Source organism: Crocuta crocuta, unplaced genomic scaffold, assembly GCF_008692635.1.
Source record: "Crocuta crocuta isolate KB4526 unplaced genomic scaffold, BGI_CrCroc_1.0 scaffold112, whole genome shotgun sequence".
Taxonomy (NCBI): domain Eukaryota; kingdom Metazoa; phylum Chordata; class Mammalia; order Carnivora; family Hyaenidae; genus Crocuta; species Crocuta crocuta.
This window is the reverse complement of record NW_027528818.1, coordinates 2,663,813-2,674,339: the sequence shown is the minus strand read 5'-3', so window position 1 is coordinate 2,674,339 and position 10,527 is coordinate 2,663,813. Positions and strand designations below refer to the sequence as shown.

At 37.2% G+C, this 10,527-nt stretch overlaps 1 protein-coding gene across 1 annotated transcript in view; it reads left to right on the top strand.

Annotated features, from left to right (window-relative positions):
* The first annotated feature begins 8 nt into the window (after positions 1-8).
* The window catches only part of USP38 (ubiquitin specific peptidase 38), a 31,608-nt gene continuing 21,089 nt past the window's right edge, over positions 9-10,527 (top strand). The window contains exons 1-3 of the mRNA XM_077755933.1: positions 9-1,008; positions 2,577-2,712; positions 9,257-9,386. Of these exons, the coding sequence (XP_077612059.1) occupies positions 327-1,008; positions 2,577-2,712; positions 9,257-9,386 (948 nt within the window). The 5' untranslated portion in view covers positions 9-326. The remainder of the gene's footprint in view (positions 1,009-2,576; positions 2,713-9,256; positions 9,387-10,527) is intronic.

Genomic DNA, 10,527 nt, shown 5'->3' with positions numbered 1-10,527 from the left:
TGGGGTCCCCGCCATCCCCTGCGCGCTGATGCTGAGAGGGAACGCGGGCCCGGGACGGCGGCGGAGTGCGGGCGTCTGGCTCCTTAGGCCCGCGACGGGCGGTGCCGGCTCTTAACCCTCCCCAGGCTTGCCACCCCCCGCCTGGGCTTGGATGGGCCCCCCTGCCCGATAAATGTGGCTGCTGAGACTGCGGTGGCGGTGGTCGGACCCGCTGCTGCTGCTGCTGCCCTCCAAGTTCCCCTTTGCCGCGGGACTCTCGGGCCCCGCGTCGGGACTGTCGGCCCCCGCTCCTAACCCCGTGGCCCTGGCCTTGCAGCTTGGCGACCATGGACAAGATCCTGGAGGGCCTGGTGAGTTCTTCGCACCCACTGCCCCTGAAGCGGGTGATTGTGCGGAAGGTGGTGGAATCGGCAGAGCATTGGCTGGACGAGGCTCAGTGCGAAGCCATGTTTGACCTGACCACCCGGCTCATCCTGGAGGGCCAAGACCCCTTTCAGCGGCAGGTGGGGCACCAAGTGCTGGAGGCCTACGCACGGTACCACCGGCCGGAGTTCGAGTCCTTCTTCAACAAGACGTTCGTGCTGGGCCTCCTTCAGCAGGGCTACCACTCGCTGGACAGGAAGGACGTAGCCATCCTGGACTACATTCACAACGGCCTGAAGCTGATCATGAGCTGCCCGTCGGTGCTGGACCTCTTCAGCCTGCTGCAGGTGGAGGTGCTACGCATGGTGTGTGAGAGGCCGGAGCCGCAGCTGTGTGCCCGACTGAGCGACCTGCTGAGCGACTTCGTGCAGTGCATCCCCAAGGGAAAATTGTCGATCACTTTCTGTCAACAGCTTGTTCGAACGATAGGCCATTTCCAGTGCGTGTCCACCCAGGAGAAGGAGCTGCGGGAATATGTCTCTCAGGTGACAAAAGTGAGTAACTTGCTGCAGAACATCTGGAAGGCCGAGCCCTCCACACTCCTGCCTTCCCTGCAAGAAGTTTTTGCAAGCATTTCTTCCACGGGTAAGTGTTATTATATTCCGAAAAAAAAAAAATCTCTTGGAAATTCAGTCTGTCTCTTACACACACACACATGCACGCACCAGGTTTGCGTCTCTGCCCTGAAAACATTTTCAGTGGAAAACAAATCTGAATACTCTCATCCAAAATTTTATTCCTATCCACTACCCTTTTTTAGGCTGTCCCTTTGTGCCTTAAAAAAAGATAGTGTACCTATTTTAAATGTTGAGAACATTGAAGTCCGAGATCTTTGGCAATAAATAAGGTGCTTAATTGCCCAGCCTGTGCTCAAGTTATGGAATGCTTTGAGAATGACAGCTACTATATAAAGCTTCTATTCATTAGTGACTAATGGTAGCATGATAATGTTTATTATACTATTATCGTACTTTGTCATCTTGTTGTTGCGAATTTTTCCCGTTTTTTTAATTTTCCCACTTTTTTATTCATGGGCTGTACGGTTTGTTTTATTACTGAATTATCCCAGCTAACTATGTAGTTTTTAAATATTGACCTTTTTTTTTTTTGTCTGCTCTAATGTAGGAATGAGAGAGTACAGGTTGAATGAGGGAAAGAGTATGAGGCCTTAAATAGGTCATTTTGCGCCCAGGACATAGCCCGCGAAATACATCCTTAGAAAGTGGAAAGGAGCCAAGTGATAATTGGCAAGAAAATGCTTTCTCACCAGGGATTTTACCTTGTATCTGCATTACTTTTTGGACTTGGAGCTTTCAGCTCTGTAAGTTGTGAAACAGTAGATCAAAAACTGTGTTTACTTCCTCTATACTTGGTACAACCATTCTCCCTGGCTGTTGTTTGCATCAACTTCTGAAGGAGGTGTTTTCCTTTTATCTTGAGAACCAGAAATAAGAGTAGGGTTTAACAAGCTTTATGCATTCTGATGAATTAAATAAGTTTAGGAAAGAATTACCAAGTATATATTTGCAGTATCTTAGTTGTTTTATTTTTTAATTGTAATTTTTCTTGTATTACCTGTGTTACTAGAATTGTAAGATTTCCCCAGAATTTTTTCAGCTGTAGCAGTAAAGGTGCTCACCTTGAATTTGCTCAATTATTATATAGTTTAAGCAAATCCCCTCAAAATTCACCTTAATTTTTACTTCGTTGAGATGTTTTTTAAATCTTCCTTAAAGCAATGTAATGACTACTGTAATTAATAGTTATAAGTTACTTTGGAGGGTCTAACGTAGGAATTTAAGTGATACCTTGCATTTCCTTTCTGATCACTGACTTACAAATGAATATTTTAGCACAACAGTAACTTAATATTAAATAATACAGGAAAACAGAGTAACTTATGGAGTAAATATGGCAATAGTGAACCGTAGTTTTTATATTGTAGTAGTTCTCTGTGTAATGAACAATCATTGCTATTCACCCTTCATCTCTCATTTCTGTAATTTAACATCTACCCATGAGGTGGAGCATTGACAACTGCTTCCTGATTAACACCTTTGCTGCCATTACATTTTTTGTAAATTGTTGTTTTTCTCTGAATATTACTTGAACCTTCTTGCCATATTCCTTTTTCTTTTTAATTAAAAAAATAGATGCATCATTTGAACCTTCTGTAGCATTGGCAAGCCTTGTGCAGCATATTCCTCTTCAGATGATTACAGTTCTCATCAGGAGCCTAACTACGGATCCAAATGTAAAAGATGCAAGTATGACCCAAGCTCTTTGCAGGTACTTCTTCATGACACATTAGATGGTGTTGTAGATTTGGGAGGAGGAGACATTTTGTTGTATTGTGTGGGTAATGAAAAACTTAAGATGTGTAAAACTGAAATCATGGAATCAAATACATAAAGATTCTCCAAATTAGTTGGAATGAATTATTTACCTACTATCGGTTTGACAGACATCCCAGTAATTCAGAGTCCATTTTCAACTAAGATTTTTTTAATTCCAAAAATATATGCTTATTGTATATTGGATTATCAATATATTTTACTAATTTATTTACTCATTATTGTTCCTGAAACCTATTTCTTCTCTCTCTGGGTTGTTGTTTTGTTGTTGTTGGGTTTTTTTTTGTTTTTTTAAAGATGAGTATATACTTTTACTTTCTCTTTCAACCAGAATTTCTGGGTAATACACTTGACCTCTGCTTGAAATATGTTTTTTCTTCCTTATTCTTCAGTAGAGGACTTGGTAAGATACGGAATTCTAATTGACAGTCATTTTCTCTTAACATTTGAAAATAAGACTGCATTGCCTTCTGGCAACTATTGTTGCTGATATGGAGTCTGCTGTCAATCCAATTATCCTTCCTTTGAGTAGTTAGGCTTTTCTGCTAATGTTTGTTTTTCTCCTTCTTGATGTTTTGCAGTCTATTCATATATTTCTAGGTGTAAACTTAATATAATTTATCCTTCTCAACATTTTCATGCTTTTATTCAATCATTTATTTATTCAAATCATATTTATTGTACACTTACCATAGTGCCAGGCAGTGTTTCAAAACCTTCTTGAACAAATGGATAAAATTGTCTGTCTTCATGGGCTTCCTTTCTAGATGGAAAGGCAGACCATAAACTGGTAACATATTTTATTGATTCCAAGATGCATCCTGATTTCAGAGATGTTAAAATGTATAAATGCGCAGTCATTTGATGTTGACATGATTTTCCCTGCGTTGGTGGTATATAAACTAATTATACATCCTAACGTTGATTTTGTTTTAGATTTTATTAAATATGATAATTAAAGTATAATTTAGTATGTTGAATAGTGATGAGTGCTTTCGGAAAAAAGTAGATAGGAAAGACATAAAATATGAGGAAGTGGTTTGGAATTTTAAATAGGATGGATTAGGAAAGCCTCAGTGAGAAGGTGACAATGAGGTAAAGACATAAATGAAATGAGGGAGAAAACCCTGTGGAGAGCTAAAGGAAAAAAATCAGAACTGTCTTACAATTCACCATGATTTTTTCTTCAAAGGTACCATTTATGGAGCTTATTCCAACTATTGTGTTTCTTTATTTCAAAGACTCTATTTTTCTGATTGAGCTTTTCCTCTCTACCTATTTTTAATATCTGCCTGGGGTTTCTTGGTGTGTGTGTGTGTCTGTCTATATGTATTGCACATCTAAACAAAATGCAGTGCTTTGGAACAAAATGGTTTCTGTGTACCTGCTATAAAATTACAGTCATGACATAAACTTACGTATTTATGTTGGTTTCTCAGAAAGCTACATGTATACATATCTTGCTGTCTATAACACAGACTTTGGGGACTTTAATATTTTCTACCTTTTCCCCCTTTTTGTCTAGTGTTTAAAAAGGACTTTCTCTCCTTGCTTTCCTTCTTTTTTCCTTGTGCTCTTAAATTTAACTGAATCAATTTATCTGTAACTATTACTTTCAGATTCTCATTGCTCATTCTCTCCTTAACTTCCATAGATATGTGAACATGCTTTGTATATTGAAGAAAAATCTATATAAATATTGCTCCTGCTATATGGCCTCTATCCCCACTACTTTTTTTTTTTTAAGTTTATTTATTTTGAGAGAGAGAGAAAGGGAAAGAATTCCAAGCAGAGCCCAATATGAGACTCAGTCCCATGAACCATGAGATCATGACCTGAGCCAAAATCAAAAGTCAGGCTCCTAATTGACTGAGCCACCCAGGTGCCCCTATTCCAACTACTTTGTATTTATGGTGATCTCTTTGCCATATTTAGTGGTCTGTATTTTTGTTTTCATCTTCTTGGTATCTTTATATTCATAGTTCTTAAATTTTTCGAAATGCTGTGACACCATACTATTAGGATTTTCTTCATATTGTTTCTCCTTTTAATTTTTACTTTCCCATTCTTATCATTTTATCAATTCTCTTCTATGTATGGTTGATTTCTAAGCCTTTATATAAAGTTCTCATTGTTCATTTACNTATTCATAGTTCTTAAATTTTTCGAAATGCTGTGACACCATACTATTAGGATTTTCTTCATATTGTTTCTCCTTTTAATTTTTACTTTCCCATTTATTCTTATCATTTTATCATTCTCTTCTATGTATGGTTGATTTCTAAGCCTTTGTATAAAGTTCTCATTGTTCATTTATTTTTAAGAAACACTCATATCTCCTCCATCTCTCCATAGAGAAATTCCTTCTGTGTCCTGCTTAGCAGTAATATTCCTTTTTCACTGTGTTGAATTTATCTTTCTTTCTCTTTGTGATGAATATATCATAAATTATGTTGTCCTCTAAACAAAATGGGAAGATTCAGAGAATTACAGATTTCAGAGCTTAAAGTGAAATTAGAAATCAATTGGTATGTCACCTTCATTGCATAGAGAATAATATCCAACATTTTTCATTGTATGCCCTAAGTCATTACAACAGAATCTTCTAGTTGGTCTTTTTGCCAGCAGTGATTTATCTCTCTTCTCTAAATCATCCTGACCTCCTTTTTCCCTTCTGATCAACAAATTACAGTGACTACCATCACTTGCTAAATCAAGTGCAAATTCCATTTCTTGGCAGTCAGCACTCTTAGTCTTAATTTTTCAACCTTTTCAAATAGTCATAGTATCCAACTTATCAATTTGTTTTGTTTTTAAAATATATTTATAGAGCACCTGGCTGGCTCAGTAGGAAGAGCACGCAACTCTTCATCTTGGAGTTGTGAGTTTGAGCCCCACATTAGGCGTAGAGATTGCTTAAAATGAATTAATTAATTTTTAAAAATAAAATATATTTGATAACTAATTTTTGCCTATTTGTTTATATGGGAAGTTGTGATGCAGTTTTTGTGTTGCATTTCTGATTTATCCTACTTGTTACTATTTAACCTACCTTCTATCTGGAGTAATTACTCTTGTGTTGCAAATGTAAGTGAAAAGCGTAGCTATGTTTAGTTTTATCATTCTCCCACTTTATAATTTCCTATACTCTGTACGTCCCCACACAGAGCACTTACCATGCTTTAACAGTTATTTTCTATAATACAGAGAAATGCAAATACAATACCAGGACCAGATAAGTAACATTAAAGTATGCAATAGGCCGTATGTAACTGAAATAATAAGGAATGGGGTGTACAAGCACCTTATAAAAGAGGAAGCTGATCCTCAACTCCAGTTTTCTTGTGCTACAGGAAATTTGAGTTCAGTGTTGCTGATCTGATTTTTCAGAAGAAACTTGAAAGTTTTTTATGTGAAATTTCCCGATTTTTAAAACGATGTAACAAAGAACCCAACTGAGGCTAGATCTAGCTGTGAAGCTGCCTTCTAAAAGTGAAAATTGGTTTTATTCTCCACAAATTATGAATAAATCTATTTTATGTCCTATGTAATATTGCTAATTTTAATGTTAAGATTTTCAAGTTGCATATTTTTTAGCTCTAGAAGGAAATGGTTTTATTTATTCCACAAATTTGAGCTCCTTCTCAGTGCCAACCACTCTGCTGAATACTGGAGGTCCAAAGATTAAAGATTGAAAAACAAACAAACAAAAGCCAGTAGTAAGATCACTGCTCTTAAGCTCATGGTCTAATGGAGGAAGACTTCAAAGTACATAAATTACAACTATAATTAAATGTTCTTTAAATAGTAAGAAACTGACTTGATATATCAGGGTTAAGAGTCCTTAAAATTCATGCAGTAACCAATGCATGGTGGACAAGATTACTCTAGTTAACCATAAAAATAACTCCTCTTACAATGCCTATGCTTGAAAAGATTTGGGCATATGCTAGTCCAGTCAGATTGAACCAGAACTAGAATATAATTAAAGTATAGCTAAAAGCATTGCATTATTCAACAGCAGACTTTAGTTCAAACAGCAGTACTGCTGTAACTGTGTAACTGTTGACAAGTTTCCTAACTTTTTTTTTTTTTTACCAATTTGAAAACAGAAATTGTAAACACTATTAAATTTTCAGGATTCAATAGAATACCTGTTTTATAATAGGCACTCAAATGTTTGTTGAGTGAATGGCTTCTAATTCATGTTACTTCTGACTTGAAGTTTCTTTAGGATGGTCAGGAGTTTAGGTACATATGGGATAAGGTAAAGAGTAGAGGGTTATGAGATGGGAAGCTAGAAGTGGGGAGGAGAGGAGAAAGCTGATTGGGTGACTAGGTATACTGAAGAACCATGGCCAAATGGAATTTTCTACTCTGCCCCTTGACCTTAGCTAAGGGGAGTTCTGGGCCACAGCCCTGTGTTCCAGGGAGCCCAGGTTCTGTTCTGGCAGTACCATTCCCCACAGGGCAGAGTCCACATGTGGAGCCCAGGAGATGTGTTCACATATACTCCTCCTCTAAACCACATCTTTTTTTGTGTGCATATTTGCACTTAAAAAATACACAGTATGTACTCACATGATTTTCTTTGAAATAAGAACAGTTTTTAAAAGACTTACTGGCACTTTTTTTTCTGTTTTAATTAAACAATATTTCAGTTCTTTCCATGTTAGATCCCCATGGATAGATTCATATAGATCAATCTCATCCTTAAAAACTCTACATAAATGTTTCATAGTATATTTAGCTATATCCTTATTGATAGACATTTAGATTGTTTGCATTTTTCCATATCCTAAATACAAGTGCTACGGTGAATTTATTCTTGGTACACAAATGCAAGTGTCTCTTCATGTATGTAGAGTGACTATCAACTTTTATGAAAATCAGCTTAACAATGGTTGGAAGGTGTGGAACAGCTGTCAAGGACTACTTCAATGATTTATAACTATCACTGTTAGAAGATGTCTTGAAAAACAAGAGAGGAAGTAAAATATGTGTAGGGAGGGAGCATAGGGAACATACAGATAACTTGTAGTTAACATGCATTTGGACTTTGGACCACTCTTGATAATCTGATGGAACATTTTAATCTCAAGAGCAAAACCCTTAAAAAAGATAACACTCCAGTGTTAATATAGATAGTTACAATATAGCTGTTGTGAAAATGACCAAGTCAATTTAGAAGTCCATTTTTTAAACATGTTAGTTGCTCTTTTGGTCATATGTTTGTATACTTAGTATTTATGTTTGACATTTTGTTCAATTATTTACTTATTTCCTTATTGCCACATATGTTAATATTTGGTAGAAAAGAAGCATACACATTGAGTATTTCCAGTGTTGTATATTAATTCATATAGTCTTCATAGCAGCTCTGTAAAATAAGCAGGTTTATCTGTAATCTACAGATGAGAAAACAGACACAGAGGCTAAATAACTTTATCAGGTATCAGGGCCCCCTCCCCAACTAATAAATGGTAAGTTGAGATTTTGAAACCAGATCACTCTGACTTAAAAAAACCTTTTTTTGCCACTACTATTTTCATATTATGTAATCCCCAAAATTGGACCATTGGATCAAACAGTATAAACATTTGGCCCAAATGCTTTCCAAGAGTTGTACCACTCTTCATTGTGATTGATGTCCCACCCTGCAGACAGTCTCTGTCAAACTCCATGTTACTTTGCCATTATCTCCATTAAACTGGGTTGATTTTCAAGAAGAAAAACACTAATTCAGTATATAGTATATTTAGACTTTCAGTACGCTTTTATCTATTTGAAGCTTCGTTTTTTCTTGGTATAGTAGGATATTGAAAGGGTGAAGAGACCTGTTTCATAATTCAAAATACAGTCTTTTTTAACAGTGTATTTCATATTTAGACAGCAGTTACCAGAAAGAAATTTTGTTTCCATGTATCTTAAAGAACTACATTTGAACTGCTCTTCTTAGAGTAAGTTTGCCTAATAAAGTCTAGATTCCACTATGTAACATCAACTTAAAACTTTACTTTTACGTGAAATGACCCTTTATTGGAAATTCTTTTTATTGAGATATGTGAGAAACTGTCAGCTTACAAGATCGGAAACTCCTTGAGTACAAGCTCCCATTATACTCATTTCTACATCCTATAATTTGATTTGATTTTTTAATGTTTATTTACTTTGAGAGAGGGAGAGTACACAAGCAGGGGCGGGGCAGAGAGAGAGGGAGAGAGAATCCCAAGTAGGCTCCGGACTGTCAGTGCAGAGCTGGCGTGGGGCTCTCACATCCATGAGATCATGACCTGCGCCGAAATCAAGAGTAGGACGTTTAACCAACTGAGCCAATCGGGTGCCCCTTATTTCTACATCTTAAACAATGCTCTATTGAGTCACAAAGGGAGTGGTTATCTACTCTAACCCTTGTTATTTCCAACTAAAAGATGTTGAAAATATTTTCAAGATTAATAGTTTTGTTTTTCAATTTTCAGAATGATTGACTGGCTGTCCTGGCCATTGGCTCAGCATGTGGACACATGGGTGATTGCACTCCTGAAGGGACTGGCAGCTGTCCAGAAGTTTACTATTTTGATAGATGTTACTTTACTGAAAATAGAACTGGTAAGTGGGAGTACTGAAATCTCTTAAAATGAATGGTCTCCTAATCAGTGCTTTTGTCTTTGAGTTGTCCCTATAAAGTATCAAATGTTGAATATGTTCTAATTTTTGGTTTTCTTTTGAATAATAATTTTGAAACAGCTTTTAGAAATTGAAAATGGTATTTAAGTATAGGTAATTAAAATAATTTTGCTGTTTTCAAGTATCAAATATAAAAGCATATTCCTCCCATTATTCCCCCAAAAATGTTTAGTATTTTGAGTGAGAGAGAGTGCATGTGCAAGTGCACACACGTGTGTGCACATGGGGGAGGCCAGAGAGAGAGGGAGAGAGAGAATCCCAAGCAGGCTCCACACTGTGAGCGCTAAACCTGATATGGGGCTCAAGCTCACAAACTGAGATCACGACCTGAGCCGAAATCAAGAGATGGACACAAAACTGACTGAGCCACCCAGGCGCCCTTCCTATTATCTTTTGTATCCAGCTAATCTAGCCTGTACCACCATTATTCTACCAACACTGTCTTTGACACCAGTGCTTTCCAGTATTGCTAAACTCGGAGTTATTTATCAGTCCTCCTCTCATTTATCCTATCAGCGGCATGTGACAGTTGATCACTCCCTCTTGAAACACTTTCCTCGCTTACTTTTTGTCCCAGTTCTCTTCTTTTTTTTTTCCTCTGGTCACTAGTATCTCAGTGTCTTGTAGTGGATCTTTCTAACTTTAGAGTGCTTTAGAGTTCCTTTCATTTTTGATCAATTTTCTTTTCAGTCCATACTCACAGCATATATGTTCCATGGCTTTAAATAATGTTTCTAAGTTAACAACTGCCAGGTTCCTATTTCTTGTTCATTATTTTCCCATGAACTCCATATTTATGTATCCAACCGTCCATACTTGGGTCTCAGATTCAACTTTTTCATTTCATTTCATTTTCATTTCTCTGATTTTTCCCTCCCAGGCCTGGTCTTCCCCATCTTATATAGTTACTCTATCCTTCCACACGCTCAGGCCAAAACGTTGAAGCTGTCCTTCTCTTACTCTCTCAGCCGTTATCCTACAAATCCTATTGACTCCACATTTAAAATATATCCAGAATCCTATCACTTTAAACTGGCTACATCACTACCACTTTGATCCAAAG